This window comes from Tupaia chinensis, unplaced genomic scaffold, assembly GCF_000334495.1.
Source record: "Tupaia chinensis unplaced genomic scaffold, TupChi_1.0 Scaffold000226_1, whole genome shotgun sequence".
Classification (NCBI taxonomy): domain Eukaryota; kingdom Metazoa; phylum Chordata; class Mammalia; order Scandentia; family Tupaiidae; genus Tupaia; species Tupaia belangeri.
The window spans coordinates 6,992,381-7,010,388 of record NW_006159701.1 but is presented as its reverse complement, the minus strand read 5'-3'; the positions used below and the strand labels follow the sequence as shown (position 1 = coordinate 7,010,388).

Here is an 18,008-nt window from a genome sequence, read left to right as displayed (position 1 = left end):
TATTGCTCTGTTATTTCTAACATTAAAGAATATCTAACAAGTAGGGAGCAACCGAGGAAATTACTGTACACCTTCTTTATGGAAAATTGCACATGAGAGACTGACGATTACCTCCAAACGTGGAGAAATGCTAAGGTTATGATGTTAAATATAAAAAGAAGTCTACAAAATAATATTTTAATGATTTCCATAGTTATGGGGGAAGAAAAGCATTTTCTCTATGAGAAAAAAAATAAAAATAAAAATAAAAATAAACCAAATAGGGCCAGCAAGTGGCATAGTGGTTAAGGCACTGGACTCCCACATGGTCAATTGTGATCCGAGTCCCAGACCTGGCAACTTGAAATTCACACCAGGGCATGTGCATGTGCATGCCCAAAATCCAAGAGGAGAATGGAGAAGAAGGGATTGCAGCATGGCCATACCCCCAGGGATAATTTCTCCCTTTCTGTCTCTGGTGAGCTCACCCTATAGCAAAAATCTCTCCAAAAAAAATTTTTTTAATGAAAAGAAGCTAATATGCTAAGGCATTACTATTCTGAATGATTATCAGTTTCTCACATGTGCTATCAAAATATTGTTTAGAAAAGAAAAAGGAAAAAGAAAAAACCACCAAAGTATCCTATTTTCCCATGGAAATGGGAAATCATCACTCATGGGGCAGTGGCCTGATGGGTCGCCATGAGCGACACCTTTTCATAGATGTCGTTGGAAAACACCTGCTGGGCACAGGACCTCAGTCCCTGTTGTCGTTTTATCTCTGGGGTCCTGTGCTCCTGGGAGAACTTACTTTCTCAGTTTTTCTAGAGAATGAGATCCTCTCCCTCTGTTTGCTCTAATGCTCTGGTTGGGCCACAACCCAAGGAAGAGCCCTGCCCCATGCATCAGTGCAAAGGAGAGCTACGAGGATGAGACACCTAGGAAGTGTGTGTCTTGTGGACAAAGAAGGGTCGGCTCCATGGTATGGAGCTCAAAGTTGAATCTCCAGTTTCCAGGCAAATGCCTTTCCTCCCACCCATGATCTTACAGCGTTTCTCTTTGTTCGATGGTTGTGAGTTGCACTTGTGTGGACCTCATTGACCTCCCTTCTGAATCCTTCCTCAGATAGAGTGGCCTGCATTGTCCCGTCTGAGTGTGTGAGACAATGTGGCACTGACATCGGCTGCAGCAACTATGCCTACCCAACGATGGTGGTGGAACTGATGCCTGACGGTGAGAAAGTGCTCCTACCAAGGCCAGCCCAGAGGCCTGGTCTATAGTTGGGCTACGAAGAAGGGTGATGACATTGTTCTTGATCATTCTTACTTCTGTTCACTTAATTCCAATCATCAGACATCTCTTGTACACCTTCTACGGGCTACCATCCCCCTGCGAGGCCTAGAGATTTCAGAGACAAACCAGATGCAGTTTTTGTTAGAGAATTCTCATTCCTTCAGATTCAAAACTATTTCAAAGCACTCAAGAATGTTCACATGATCTATTTGTTGATAAAAGAGCTGCATCGCCATTTACAAACTCAGAGAACTAGAGGTTACCTACTTACCCTGCTTTCAATGGGCCAATGATATTCCCCATCATAGATCTCAATCTATTTCATTTATAACTACTTATTGTGTCCCTACTTATGCCAGAAGCTGCTTTGGTGCTTAGAAAATATCAGAAGACCTGGCAGCTTGAAAACATGCCAGGCATGCATGCCCAAAAATCCCAAGGGGAGAATGAAGAAGGAATTGAGGCATGGGTATACCCCCTAAGGGTGATTTCTCACTTCCCTCCTCTCTCTTTCTAGCACACACACCCTATGGCCAAAATTTGAAAAATAAGTACATAAATAAGTAAAAAGAAAGAAAGAAAAATAAAATATCAGCAAAGTAGGAACAAGACGCCCTGTCCCTTAGAACTCACATTCTAGTATTAATGATGTGAAAGAGAACATAAACCACAAGTAGGAAATGAGTAAATTACTAGGAGACCAGAGATGATCATTGCTGTGGTGAACAGAAAAACAGCCGGGTCCAGAGTTCAGGTGTGACCCAGAGAACTCAACCTTAGGCTCAGCAAACACTGGCTAAAATTTCTGCGACCTTTCTCCTCTCTGACACACGTAGACATTTTCAGGAGGAAGGTGGCATGGCTCACAAACGTGACACCACACACACTCCATCTCACAATCTGTTCTAGGAGATTTAGGGCCATTACTAATGGGCAGCAGGAGCCAAAGGATGAAGCTCATATAATGGTTCGAAAATCTTGGCTTTGCCCCCAAAGACATCTCCCGCAGAACCACCTACTAGGCTTCTGTCCAGCTATCTAAGTCTCCAGAAAAAAAAAAAAAATTCTTTCCCAAAGAAAGATGGGATGCCACTGTTTTCTCTTCTAAAATAGGTTTCAGCGGATGATCTCTAAGTTTATACTAAGGACTAAACTTCTATAGTGGATTGTCCTCAGTCACTGGGAAATAGGCATGAAATTCCCATGCTGGTGTGTATTGATGAGTACATCCAAGAGCTAAGCAACATTCCAGATGGCACCTTGATCTCCGAGTGCCTCTGTGCTTTGCCAAGGTCCTCCTAGACCACGGTGCCAAGCCACTAACCAATGCTTGTCTCTCCTCCTGGCCCCAGGACTGCGAGGCCTGATGCTGTCGGTAATGTTGGCCTCCCTCATGAGCTCCCTGACCTCCATCTTCAACAGCGCCAGCACCCTCTTCACCATGGACCTCTACACCAAGATACGAAAGAAGGCATCAGAGAGAGAGCTCCTGATAGCTGGACGGTGAGGAAATCCTGGCTCCCACATAGAATTCTTCCTTGCTTTTGGCTTCAGTGAAAGTAATCCCAGAGTTCTAGAGCAGGGAGGGGACGTGAGAGGACGTTTCATTCAACTTACCGTTTCAAGATAGAAACATACCTTCCCATGAAAAGGCTGCTTTGTCAGACTCGACCATGGGCAGCAAATATGCCCTAGCATACTCAGGGGGGTCTCCAGCCTTGAACTGGGAACCCTTCCAGGTGAGTCTGCCTTGCAGAGCATCAGGTTTTGTTGCTACACCACCCTCTGGCCCCTTTCCTCTCTCTCTTAGCAAATGTCTACTATCTTCTAAAACACAAATATAGGGGAAATATTTTTAAATCCCTGCTTCATGGAATCCTTACCTTCGTGGAGAAGAGAGACAATTTATCATTGTGCACTTCATCAGACCGGAAGTACTAGGAAGATAATTAATGTAAGGTGAAAGGGGGGCAGCAGCTTAGCCAGTCCTCCTGCGAAGGTGGGATTTGTTTTTTTCTCTTTCATTCTCCCCCCCTCTTTTTTTTTTTTTTTTTCAGTTTTTTCCATAGGGCACCTGTGCTCACCAGAGAGAGAGAGAGAGAGAGAAAGTGAGAAGTCACTCCCGGGGCAATGGCCATGCTGCAACCCCTTCTCCTCCATTCTCCTCCATTCAAGCCACTGGATCCGGGACTTGGGCACACACATACACACTCCCAGCATGATTTTCAAGTTCCTGGGTCTGGGACTGGAACCACACTGTCAGCTGTAAGGGATCTCCCTGCCATAATCTCCATGCCACCTGCTGGCCTGAGGAGATGGCATTTGAGTAGAGCCCTGAGGGAGTGTGGGAGTGAGCCATCTGGGGCAGGAATAGGAAGTGCTGAATTCCTCCAACAGTCAGTTATGGGGTGTGTTTAAGAACAACCCAGAATGAGGTAAGAACGTGAGAACAAGTGGGAGAGTGATAAGAAACAAGGTCGGGAAGGCAGTGAGTTGAGGTCACGTGGGACAATTGAAGCCGTAACAAGACTTTGGAATTCATTCTACACGTGGTAGAAAACGACGGAAGATAAGAAAGCTGGAAGGCACATGGTTCGCTTCAAAAGGTGATGACTATAATGTTGGCGAGATCACTAATCCTTGCTGTTTTTGATAACGTGCTAAGACGTGCCGTAATTGAGCGCTGTAAGTGGTTGCAAGGCTGCAGAGATTTCGTAGTTTAAATGAAACCGTGCCTCAGTCTCCTGCCCAAGTGCTTTCTCCTCCCTGCTCCCCACACCTCTCTCTGTTTCAGGTGAGCGAGGAGAGACGATGACCTTCATGCACCATCTAGTACATGGTGTTTGTCTTTTATTCACGTGACACAGAGGACATGCAGTTACATCACTGAACTCCCACAGAGCTGACCACAGTTCAAGTTCTGGACCCGGTGACTTTTTTTTTTTTTTTTTTTGGAGAGGTTTTTGCTATAGGGCGCGTGTGCTCACCAGACAGAGAGAGACAGAAAGCGAGAGATCACCCCCCAGGGGGATGGCCATGCCACAATCCCCTCTCCTCCATTCTCCTCTTGGGATCTTGGGCTCACACACACATGTGTGAGTTTTAAGCCACTGGGTCCGGGACGTGAACCGCAGTCGACTACGTGGGAGTCCAGTGACATAGCCATTACGCTAACTGCTGGTCCCTGGACCCAGTGGCTTTAAGCTCATGCTGGGCACGTGTGCATGAGTGGCCACGGTCCCAGGAGGAGAACAGAGAAGGGATTGTGGCGTGGCCATCCCCCCCGGGGTGGGGTGGGGGGGGGTGATTTCTCGTTTTCTGTCTTTCTGTCTCTCTGGCAAATGCACAGGTCCTATAACAAAAATCTCTCAAAAAAAAAAAAGTGACCAAGTAATATTCCCTGGGCTCCAGGAACCTCTGATAGTTGTTTTTTTTGTTTTGTTTTGTTTTGTTTTGTCTTGTTTTTCTTTTCCTTTTCTGTCTTTCTTTTTAAGAGGTTTTTGCCTTAGGGAGTGTGCACACTCACCAGAGAGAGAGACACAGACTGTAAGAAGAAAATGAGAGATCACCCTCCAGGCGGATGGCCACACCACAGTCCCTTCTTCTCCATCTTCCTCCCAGGATCTTGGGCACTCATGCACATGTGGCCAGCGAGAGTTTCAAGCCACCAGGTCTGTGACTTAAAATGCAGTCAGCCATGTGGGAGTCCAGCAATGTAACTACTACACCACCTGCTGGCTTCACCTCTAATAGGTGTTTAGGATTTGCCAAATTTTTTAATCAATTCTTTCTACCTGCTGGAGTACTCAAGTAGTAAAATGGACAAATGAACATGTCTTGCTAATTCACTCGGCGTTCTGGGATAGAGGCTGCTTTAAATCTACTCTATACGAATTGACTGAGTGCCCGTCAAACTAGGAAAAAAGACAAAAATGGGAGTGTTTTTGTTTTGTTTGTTTGCTATCGGGCACCTGCTCTCACCAGAGAGACAGACAGAGAAAGGAGGGAAAGTGAGAAATCACCACCCCTCCCCCAGAGAGAATGGTCACACCACCATCCCATCTCCTCCATTCTCCTCTCAGGATTTTGGGCATATATGCACATGTGCCTGGTGTGTTTTTCAAGCCACTGGATCCGGGACTTGAACCTCACAGTCAGCCATGTAGGATCCAGTTGCCTTAACCACCACACCACTGGCTGGTCTAAGTCTGCTTTCTTTATCACACAGGAATTACTGACGAATCGAAGCTGTGAGGTGTTTGTTACTGATCGATATATAGCTGGGCATCGCTTAATGGTGGAACATGTTCGAGACCTGCGTTCGGCGGTTTCATCACCGCAGTATCATAGAAAGTATTTATACAAACCGAGGTGGAGGAGCCGGCCATACGCCTCAGCTCTGCGGGACAGCCCACCGCTCCCAGGATGCAAAGCTGCACAGCATGTCGCTATCCTGAATCCTGCAGGCAGTTGCAACATGACTGTATTTTGTGCATCTAGAAACTTCTAAACATTAAAAAGGCACAGTAAAAATATAGGTGGGACCAGATGGTGTGATGGTTAAAGCACTGGGTTCCCACATGGTCAACTGCAGTTCAGTTCTGGACCTGGCAGCTTACTTTCTCACTCTCTCTCTCTCTCTCTCCTCTCTCCTCTCTCCTCTCTCTCTTCTCTCTCTCGCTCTCTTTCTGGTGAGCACACTTGCCCTATAGCAAATTAAGTAATAATAATAAGTAAAATTAAATAAGTAATTCTTTTTTAAAAAAGGAAGGAAAAAAAAAAGAAAATCATGCCAGCATATGTGTATGTATGCCCAAGAACCCAAGAGAAGAAGAGAGGACAAAGGAACATAATATACACATACATATGTGTGTGTATTATACATGCATATATGTGTGTATGTGTGTATATATATTTACATATATATATGCCATAAGATTTTTTTAATAATTATTTATTTTCTTTTATTTTTTATTCATTCATTTATTTTTTAATTTGACCAGAGAGAGAGACAGAGGGTGAGAGAGAGAGAGAGAGAGAGGAAGTGAGAAAGCAAGCCACCAGATTCAAGACTTGAACCCAGGTCGGCCATGTGGGAGAGTCCAGCGCCTTAACCACCACACCACCCGCTGGTCCCACCCATAAGAGATTTTTAAATGGGCACTTACCATGAATGGAGCTTGCAGGACTGGCAGTTGCTCTGGGTGAGTGGCAAGTCAACACGTAGGGCCTGGGGCATTGCAGTGCACTGCTGTACACTAGAACCACTGTATGCTTAGGCTATATTAAATTTGTTTTTAAATGTTTTTTCTTAACAACTTAAACTTGGCTTACTGTACCATTTTTACTTTATAAAGTTTTTCATTTCTGACTCTTTGACTCTTCAGTAATAACACTTAGCTTAAAACACAAACACAGGGCCAGCCCCTCATGGTTAAGGGAGCCAGAGCCCACATAGCCAACCATCCTGGACCTGGCAGCTTGAAAAACATGTCAAGCACATGTGCATGCTGGCCCCAGATCCTGGCAGGATGGAGAGATGGGGGAGAAGAGACTGCGGCGTGAGCAAGCCCGATAGGGAGGCTCTCTCTCTCTCTCTCCCCTGAGAGCATGAACTTTGTGACAAATTTTTAAAAAACACATAAATATGGGACCAGCAGTTAGCGTAATGGCTATGTCGCTGGACTCCCATGTAGTCAACTGCAGTTAGAGTCCCGGACCTGGTGGCTTAAACTCACACTGGGCATGTATACATGCTTGCCCAAGATCCTGAGAGAAGAATGGAGGAGAAGGGATTGCAGCATGGCCATCCCCCCTGGGGAGTGATTTCTCACTTTCTGTCTCTCTGTCTCTCTCTGTCTTTCTGGCAAGCACACGTGCCCTATAGCAAAAACCTCTCCAAAAAAAAAAAAAATGAAAGAAAGAGATAAAAGAAAAAGCAAGCACAGAGAAAATTACGCAATCAAGAGATGGCATATAAACGGTACATGCAATATGATCGCGTATAACCAGTATAAACATGAGATATGCAAGGTTGCTGCCAGTGTAACAAGGCATACTATTTGACAGTAAACTTTTTGTTTTTATAAGTATAATAGAAAGAGTAGACTGACATAATGATAAAAAGTATAGGAATCACATAAGACACTATCACAGTTATTATCATTGTCAAGCATTACATACGATACATCATCACATCATCGTGTGTACTATACTTTCATGCAACTGACAACACAGTAGGTTTGTTTTTACTAGCACCACCATAAACAAGCAACACATTGCACTATGCAGTTAAGACTGCTACAATGTTAGGACCAACAGATGGCATAATGGTTACATTGCTACACTCCCATGTAGTCAACTGCAGTTCAAGTCCCAAACCTGGAAGCTTAAAACTCATGCCAGGTGCGTGTGCATGCATGCCCAAAATTCTGAGAGAAGAGATTGTGGCATGGCCTTTCCCCCTGGGGGAGTTTTCTCACTTTCTGTCTGTCTCTCTAGCAGGCACATGTGCCATATAGAAAAAAACTCTCTAAAAAAGAAAAAAGACTGCTACGATGTCATTAGATGATAGGAATGGTCAGCTCTATTATAATTTTATGGGACCACTGTCATACATGCAATCTATTATTGATTGAAACATTATTATGCAGTTCATACATATGATTGCAAGATATAATTTGTATTGGAGGATTATTCATCAATTGTTGACATTTAAATTGTTTTTATGAATGATATTTCATTTCATAAATGAATCTTTTATGACTGGTTCTAAACAATTGTTTCATCACATTTTACTAACAGATTATCATTAAGCATTGTGACGGTTCAGGTAAGGTCAAGGAGTTTGACTTGGCTTGGAAAAAAATCAATGAACTGCAACAAAAGTGATATAAAAACTAAAGCACAATGAAGCTCTATGGTGCATTTATTTAATATTTAAATCGTTTTGCTTTCTATAGGTTATTTGTCATTCTATTAATTGTCACCAGCATCCTGTGGGTCCCATTTGTAGAGATAGCCCAAAATGGACAACTAATCCATTACACAGAATCGATTTCTAGCTACCTTGGGCCTCCAGTCGCATCTGTCTTCCTGCTCGCCATCTTCTGCAAAAGGGTCAATGAACAGGTAAGTGGAAATTGCAAAGTTTTTTTTTTTCCCTGCTAGAATAAGAAAAAGGTGTTTATCTCACTGAGGTAGCAAAATTCTACCCTACTTATTCAACAAAAGACCCATCTCAATTTCAGTTGTGGTCAGTCACAACTCTTGAGCCTTACATGTATGAAAGCATAGTGCCAATTCATGTTATAGTCTTTATATTTCTTACAAAATACTATGTACATACGCAGCACAGTGCTGAGGAACACAAGCTTGAAGGACAGACTCCAGAGTCCAGTATGGCTATACCACCTAATAATATTGAAATCTTAAGGAAATCATTTGATCCTGTAAAATGAGAATAATGATGATGCTTACCTTATGGAATTGATGCATTAAATAAGATAAGCATTTCCTTATGGAAATGCTGAGAAACCCTACCACATAGGGTTTCAGAACACGGTAGGTAGGGGTTCATTGCTGCCATGATATATATCATTGACTGATTGTTATGGACTATCAGCATTCAATCCCATCATTGGTCCTACATGCTAGCTTTATTATTGTGATTTTCAGGTGAGGAACAGTTGCAGAGAGATTAGTATCTGTCTTGGTCCATTTTCTATTGCCGTAACTGAATATCTGATACTGGGCAAGAAAGAAAAGAGATGATTTTCATGGCTCTGGACGCTGGGACACCCAAGAACATAGTATTACACCTGCAAAGGGCCTCTTGCTGTGCCATCATATGACAGAGACATCACATGACCTGAGCCAAGAGCATGCAATTGATGATGTCTGGGAGAGAAAAGCTAAAAGCAATTTATAACAACCACAGCCAGGATTAACTAACTTGCTCCCATGATAATGGCATTAAGCCATTCAGGAGTGAGGACATCCCTCATGATCTAACCACTTCATAAAGGTCCCACCTCTTAATACTATAACAAGTGGAAATTAAGTCCCAACATGAGTTTTAGTGTGCACAAACATTAACATCACAGCAATATCTGTTTCTCACATGGTACTGAATATTGGTAAGTGAGACCTTGGAATTCAGACTCAGGTCTTCCTCCGTGTAAAGCTTGCACGCTTAATCTCATTTAAATTTTGTTTCCCTAAAACATAACATTTTGAACTAGGAGACAGGGAGGACACACGTTTCTCTCCCATTGACTTTTCATCAGAAAAGCAACACTTTTCAATGAATTGTCAATAACTTAATAGAACTCTTAAAGCTATTTAATACCAGTTCTGCAAATTGTGGAACATACGTTATAGTTCTGTTTATTCTGAAAAATAAATGTTTTCAAAATCTATCCATAAAGTAAGAGTTTGGGTCCGTGTGGATAGTAGAGTCCTGGAATTGGAGAGTTAACTGGGAGGTGGGGGAGTGGGAGGGAAGGGAATAGCAATAGTGTTTCAGGACCACGGAGAGCAACATTGCCACTCCTGGAGTCCTGGAATTGGAGAGTTACTCGGGCAATACTGATTCAGGACCACGGAGAGCAACACCCCCCACTCACAAACCCGTGTATCTGTCACTTTCTCTGCTTAGCTAATCTTGTGCTCAGGACTAACTGCTTATTGTTGGTCCTTAGTCATGAAAGTTAGCATAATGATGATAATTAGAATTTACTCAGAGAAGCCTCTCATTTTCTCTAACCATTCTAATTTTGTTCTTATTTCTTTTACAGGGAGCATTCTGGGGCCTAGTCATTGGGCTCGTGATGGGCCTTATTCGTATAATTGTGGAGTTTTCCTATGGAACAGGAAGTTGTTTGTTTCCCAGTAACTGTCCCAAATTCATCTGTGGAGTGCATTATTTATACTTCGCCCTCATTCTCTTTTTCGTGACCTCAGTTGTCACCCTGGGAATTTCCTTCTTAACGAAACCCATTCCTGATGAACATGTAAGTGATAAGTAATGAATATATGCTTATTTTACAATAAGAGCTGTGTGGCTTCTAAAATTGCTGCTAGTGTACAAGTCCCAGGCAATCCATTTGTTGCATCACTAGAGGTGGAAAAGCTCTAAGAGATTACCAACTAGTCATTCAACTAAGCAATAATGGAACATACTCTATCTAAAGCACCAGCGAAGTAAAAAGTAAGGCAGTGGACATCATGCTTTAAGAACTACACAGTGGGGCCAGCAGTGGCATAGTGGTTAAGGTGCTGGACTCCCACTGCAGTTCAAGTCCTGCATCTGGCAGTTTGAAACTCACACCCAGTGCATGTGCATGCATGCCCAAAAACCTAAAAGAATGGAGAGAAGGGATTGTGGCATGGCCATTTCCCCTGGCAGGTGATTTCTCACTTTCATTCTCTCTCTTTCTCTCTCTTGTCTCTGTCTCTCTGGTGCGCACACACACCCTATGGCAAAAATCTCTTAGAAGAAAACAAAGAACTGTACAGTGTGTTTTGAGGTAACACGAGACCATCACTATAGAATACCAGTAAGAGAGTAGTTAGTGCTTCCCAAGAGACTGGGAAAGACTTCATGGCAGAGCTGATGCCTGGCCCAGGCCTGTTCGCAGGATGAGTAGAGTCTCCCACGCAGCATGGACACTTGCACAGACATATTTAAAAAAAAAAAAGTGTGTGCCATGAGGGAGCAGAAAATGGGGAAATAAAATAATGAGATGTACTTTTGCCTTTCAAGTTGGCAAAAGTGTTTAATATGAGAAATTTGTAATGTTTATGAGGATGTGAGCAAATGCCCACAGTCCAGAACTGTTGGTGAGTGTATGAACTTTATAAATAGTAGGAGAGCAAATGGGTGGTATTTATCAGTTTGGGTGTTTTGTTTTGTTTTGTGTCTGTTCTGTTCTGTTTTGTTTTTGGCAGAGCGTATATATGCACTCACCAGAGAGAGAGAAAGAGAGAAGAGAGGGGAAAAAATCACACCCCAGTTCCTTTGCCTCCATCTCTCCATTCTGTTGGGATTTGAGGTTGCACACACGGCCAGCATGTTTTTCAAGTCACTGGGGCTGAGAGTCAAACTGTGGTCAGCCATGTAGGGTCCAGCTCCCATCACTGTAGGCTCCAGGACTGGTCCTAGTTTTACAATTCCTGTATTTCCTGAGTCACGATTTCATTTTAGACTAAGCATACAAATCTTATTTATACTTAAAGAAAAAATGTCTAGTTCTAAGACCTTATCATGTAGAAATATTAATACTTGTCCAAGCATGAAAAAATATGAATAAGTATTTTCTCTGCAAAAGTTTTCTAATAAAAAAAAATGGGACAATCCAAATTCTCATCACTAAAGGAATAAGTACTGAATAGTAGTGCACTGAATATTATGCAGTTGTTTAAAAACATGAGTAAGCAGGAACAGCAGTTGGCATAATGGCTATGTCACTGGGCTCCTGTGTAGTCAACCGCAGTTCGAGTCCCGGACTCGAGTGGCTTAAATTCACGCCGGGTGTATGTGCGTGCATGCCCAAGATCCCGAGAGGAGAATGGAGGAGAAGGGGCTGTGGTGTGGCCATTCTCCCTGGGGGGTGATTTCTCACTTTCTATCTCTCTGTCTCTCTCTGTCTTTCTGGCGAGCACACGCACTCTATAGAAAAAAACTCAAAAAAAAAAAAAAAAACCATGAGTAAATTCTAGTCTTTGCTTTGAAAAATGTCCCTAATATGATTTAGTGATAAGTGCAGGGGAAACATATGCAGAATAATATAGTCTCATATAATATAACTCTTTGAAACGAAATGTGTGTATGCATATTTGTCTAAGCAAAAATATCTTAAAGCATACCCATATGAAATTTTCAGCAAAGGATATTCTGGGGTCTGGAGAGTGGGGAAGGAGCAATACAGGCACCCAACACATATTGATATTTTAAAATTTTAAATATAAACACTACTTATATACTAATAGTGTTTGAATTTATGACTAGCATGTAAAGCTTTTATGTGTTTTGCATTTATCGCTCATAACTTTTGAACCAATACTTATTGCTTCAAAAGTCATTCAACTAAGCAATAATGGAACATACTCTATCTAAAGCACCAGCGAAGTAAAAAGTAAGGCAGTGGACATCATGCTTTAAGAACTACACAGTGGGGCCAGCAGTGGCATAGTGGTTAAGGTGCTGGACTCCCACTGCAGTTCAAGTCCTGCATCTGGCAGTTTGAAACTCACACCTAGTGCGTGTGCATGCATGCCCAAAAACCTAAAAGAATGGAGAGAAGGGATTGTGGCATGGCCATTTCCCCTGGCAGGTGATTTCTCACTTTCATTCTCTCTCTTTCTCTCTCTTGTCTCTGTCTCTCTGGTGCGCACACACACCCTATGGCAAAAATCTCTTAGAAGAAAACAAAGAACTGTACAGTGTGTTTTGAGGTAACACGAGACCATCACTATAGAATACCAGTAAGAGAGTAGTTAGTGCTTCCCAAGAGACTGGGAAAGACTTCATGGCAGAGCTGATGCCTGGCCCAGGCCTGTTCGCAGGATGAGTAGAGTCTCCCACGCAGCATGGACACTTGCACAGACATATTTAAAAAAAAAAAAGTGTGTGCCATGAGGGAGCAGAAAATGGGGAAATAAAATAATGAGATGTACTTTTGCCTTTCAAGTTGGCAAAAGTGTTTAATATGAGAAATTTGTAATGTTTATGAGGATGTGAGCAAATGCCCACAGTCCAGAACTGTTGGTGAGTGTATGAACTTTATAAATAGTAGGAGAGCAAATGGGTGGTATTTATCAGTTTGGGTGTTTTGTTTTGTTTTGTGTCTGTTCTGTTCTGTTTTGTTTTTGGCAGAGCGTATATATGCACTCACCAGAGAGAGAGAAAGAGAGAAGAGAGGGGAAAAAATCACACCCCAGTTCCTTTGCCTCCATCTCTCCATTCTGTTGGGATTTGAGGTTGCACACACGGCCAGCATGTTTTTCAAGTCACTGGGGCTGAGAGTCAAACTGTGGTCAGCCATGTATGGTCCAGCTCCCATCACTGTAGGCTCCAGGACTGGTCCTAGTTTTACAATTCCTGTATTTCCTGAGTCACGATTTCATTTTAGACTAAGCATACAAATCTTATTTATACTTAAAGAAAAAATGTCTAGTTCTAAGACCTTATCATGTAGAAATATTAATACTTGTCCAAGCATGAAAAAATATGAATAAGTATTTTCTCTGCAAAAGTTTTCTAATAAAAAAAAATGGGACAATCCAAATTCTCATCACTAAAGGAATAAGTACTGAATAGTAGTGCACTGAATATTATGCAGTTGTTTAAAAACATGAGTAAGCAGGAACAGCAGTTGGCATAATGGCTATGTCACTGGGCTCCTGTGTAGTCAACCGCAGTTCGAGTCCCGGACTCGAGTGGCTTAAATTCACGCCGGGTGTATGTGCGTGCATGCCCAAGATCCCGAGAGGAGAATGGAGGAGAAGGGGCTGTGGTGTGGCCATTCTCCCTGGGGGGTGATTTCTCACTTTCTATCTCTCTGTCTCTCTCTGTCTTTCTGGCGAGCACACGCACTCTATAGAAAAAAACTCTCAAAAAAAAAAAAAAAACCATGAGTAAATTCTAGTCTTTGCTTTGAAAAATGTCCCTAATATGATTTAGTGATAAGTGCAGGGGAAACATATGCAGAATAATATAGTCTCATATAATATAACTCTTTGAAACGAAATGTGTGTATGCATATTTGTCTAAGCAAAAATATCTTAAAGCATACCCATATGAAATTTTCAGCAAAGGATATTCTGGGGTCTGGAGAGTGGGGAAGGAGCAATACAGGCACCCAACACATATTGATATTTTAAAATTTTAAATATAAACACTACTTATATACTAATAGTGTTTGAATTTATGACTAGCATGTAAAGCTTTTATGTGTTTTGCATTTATCGCTCATAACTTTTGAACCAATACTTATTGCTTCAAAAAATATCTTTCCTTCAGGAGTAGGCAGTAGGTTATGCGTGGATCACAATCCTGAAGCATATGACCAAAGACATGCCACCAAAATTCATAAATAAATATTTATGTTGAATATTGGGAGGTGAAATGAAAGCAACTAGAAAGCATTTCATAATTTTCAAAGAAATAAATATGTTAAACTCTTTTTTGCCAATAGAAATACCATAATTTATTATTAGTAGTATGAGTTAGAAAAAACTTATATCTGAAGTAACAGTGAGAGTATTTTCCTAATTCATATGTATGTTTTATTAATGTGTTGTGAGATTCAAACTTTCAAAATGGACTGATAGATAGTAATAGTTATTTCAGAGAAAAACATGAACAGTGTCGTGGTGGCCTGGCAGTGTCGCACTGAGATACCCCATGATCATAGCTTTTCAGCAAGACTAGAAAGTCCTCAGTCCAAGTTAGAACCGGAATTCAAGGAGTCCCAAGAAGAGAATTTTAACAAAGAAAGTGGATTTAATGTGAAAAATGCTAAAAATAAAAACTTATGAACCTACAATTAAGAATCGCAATGATAAGGTGAAATACATTTATGTTAGTGACAAATAAGAAAGCCAATTACAAATTCCAGTAAATGTGTACAAGAAAGTCAGAGGCTGACATAAAATGAGACATGACTTTGAGAATATTATGGATTATAAATTTAAAAACCATTGACACGTGAGAGAATGACCCAGGTCTGCTCTTCATCTGTTGTGTCAATCACATTATCTTGGATCCTGGTTTGAAAAAAATTTTTGAATAATAATGTAAATGCTATTTCTTTTTACATTTTTAAAATCAGTGAACAGACTAAGCATGCAAATTTTATTTATACTTAAAGAAAACAAGTCTAATTCTCTAAAACCTAACTATTGAACAGTAGAGACATTTGGAGGTGTACCCAAGGAAAGGATGTTTATTAGAGAGATATTTGCTATAGAATGTGTGCACTTGCTGGAGAGACAGAGACAGAAAGACAGAAAGTGAGAAATCAACACACACACACACACACACACACACACACACACACACACACAGAGCAAGGGGATGGCCACGCTGCAATCCCTTCTCCTCCATTCTTCTCCTGGGATTTTGGGCACACATGCACACATGCCTGGCATAAATTTCAACCCGCCAGGTCCAGGACTTGAACCACAGCCAGCCATGTGGGAGTCCAGTGATGTAACCATTATGCCATCTGCTGGTTCCAGAAAGGGATGTTTAAGGGAATTACATCTGAAACTTTTAAGACTCGTACATAGATACCATCTAAACACGCTGGGTCTAGAAACAGAACTTCAGAAGATATTTAAGTTATAAAAGTAACTAAAGGTAAACAAACAAATAAAGATGCAATAAATAGCATCCAGAGAAGGACAGTGAGAGAAGCTGCAGCATAGTGGAGGTTAGCTAAATCTTCGCCTTTTCTGACTTCAATCCAGAAACAGACATTTGAAGCATATTATTTGAGTTCTGAATATCCGAAGAATTAGAAGCAGAAATCGTTGTAAATGGCTTGTGTGTTTTGGTGAGTGAGCGTGGCAGAAGACCTTTCTTTGTGATCTGCACCCTCCTGTGCAGTCTCATTTTTAAAAACCACATAGTAGATGCAGGTGCCGTCACGTTATTGTGACCGTCTGCCCATCACTAATGGATTTGGGTGTGACCTTCGCAGCTGCACCGCCTGTGCTGGGCTCTCCGGGACAGTACCGAGGAACGGATTGATTTAGACGCGGAAGACGAAAGGCAGGAAGAAGTCGATGATGCCAAAGAAGGTAATAACTACTTTAATTTTATTTTCATGCAGGATCTCTGCGTGCCTGGCTTGGTTTAGTGATTGTTTCCCAGAGGAAACGTACACTCTCCAGAGAGAGAGGAAGAGAGGGAGAGAAGGAGGAACTCCCCACAAGGAACGGCCATGCTGCCATCCCTTCTCCATTTCTCCCTCCTTTCAGGACTGTGGGCACACAGGTATGGGGAAATGAGACATTTTTCAAGCCATCAGATCCAGGACTCAAACCACATGATCAGCCATATAGAATCCAGTGGGGGTTTTTGTTTGCTTTTTGTTGGTTTTTTGTGTTTTTTTGTTTTTGTTTTGTTTTTTACTTTTCTCTACATTTACTTTATGCTGACTTTATGCCATAAGTTTTTGTTTCTTCAGTTTCTTCTGGGGTATCTTTTTCTTCTGTGCAACTTCCTCCTCCGGTTCAGGAACAATTTGCTCCTTTTCAGTGAGGATCATCTCGCTGTGGCAGGGAGAGCTCATGTATGGGTGAATCCGCCCATGAGCCCTGTACTTACGACGGCGCGTCTTTGGTGCCTTGTTCACCTGAATGCACTCCATGACCAGAGAATCCACATCTAACCCCTTAAGTTCAGCATGACTCTGCATTTTTAAGCATGTGCAGCAAAAATTCAGCACTCTTTTTGGGCCACTGACCATGTGTCCAACTCCACTGTGTAGCCTGGGCACATCTACCAACTCCACCATTGTAATGGCGGAATGGCACACTCTGCTTCTGTAAAGTGACATCCTTCAGGTATTTGGTGGCTTTTTGAATATGCATACCCTTGATGGCCTGGGCAGTTTTACGAGTGTTCTTAAAGTGAACACGGAGATTTGACCTTCTTGACTTGCGTGATTTTGTGGGGTTCTCTGGGTCAAGTGAATAGCGAACCATTTTCAAAGATCACCTCAGGCCGCTAACGAGAAGAGCTAGAATCCAGTGTTCTTAACCACCAAGCCACAGGCTGGACCTAGGCATTCTTCTTTTAAATGCCACTAAATTTAGCTTCTGAGAAAGATGTCAGATTTAAGGCAAACTAATGCTGTAAAATCTTCCCTTCCCAGTCACCAACCCAGTTTGCTGTGTAGAAAATGCATCCAGCCTTCTGCCTGCCCATCACTCTATCCATCGCTTATCCATCCATGAAACAGTATGCTGGCCAGTGAGAGGATAACCCATCACAAAGTCTCCTGTTTCTAATTACATTAGCTGTTCAGTCCTGATTGGTTGTGACCAGCATCTAGTGCCACCTTCTCCCCAACCCTCTCTTACTATGCTCTCTAACGTACCCTCCATTCCAGAGAGACAGGTTTCCTTCATTTTCCCCCACATACACCAAGCTCCCTAGAATATTTCTACCTTCTCTGCAAGAGGGGAAAAAAATGCCAATTCTTGTCTCACTCAACAGGAAAACTTCTCTATCCCCATGGCTCTGTTAACCTAGTATTTTTATCACCGCTATCAAGATTTAGCACTTTAGAATATGTTGTCTTAACTGCCCACTAATTGTTTGACTTGGGTTTTTCAAACTGAAGAGCAGGTCAATGCTTCTTATTTCTCTTGATTTACATCAGTTTCCTGAGTATGGCTGGCCTATAATTTTCCTATTTTTTTTTCACTCAGTCTTTGCCTATTTGGTGTTAAATAGACATGCCCGACGTGCCCCCAAGGAGATCCTCCTCCCACTCTCTCTCTCTCTCTTTATCACTCTCTGACTAATACAAACCCCCTCTGGCAATTTTTTAAATGTATATAGTGGCTGCAGAACTATTCCATTTCCATTTGTTTGTTAGTCAGTTTTGGAAAATTATGTATTTCTAGAAACGTGTCCACTTATTACACATTTTAGAAATATTGGCATAAAGTTATTCATGGTATCTACTCACTGTCTTTTCCATCTTTGCTGCTTCGCT

At 41.9% G+C, this 18,008-nt stretch overlaps 1 protein-coding gene across 2 annotated transcripts in view; it reads left to right on the top strand.

Moving 5' to 3' along the window:
• Positions 1-18,008, top strand: part of SLC5A4 (solute carrier family 5 member 4) — a 51,587-nt gene that overhangs the window by 26,824 nt on the left and 6,755 nt on the right. For both annotated transcript variants that reach the window (XM_006147965.3, XM_006147964.3), the window contains exons 10-14: positions 1,105-1,212; positions 2,625-2,775; positions 8,235-8,403; positions 10,071-10,286; positions 15,981-16,080. In XM_006147965.3, the coding sequence (XP_006148027.2) occupies positions 1,105-1,212; positions 2,625-2,775; positions 8,235-8,403; positions 10,071-10,286; positions 15,981-16,080 (744 nt within the window). The remainder of the gene's footprint in view (positions 1-1,104; positions 1,213-2,624; positions 2,776-8,234; positions 8,404-10,070; positions 10,287-15,980; positions 16,081-18,008) is intronic.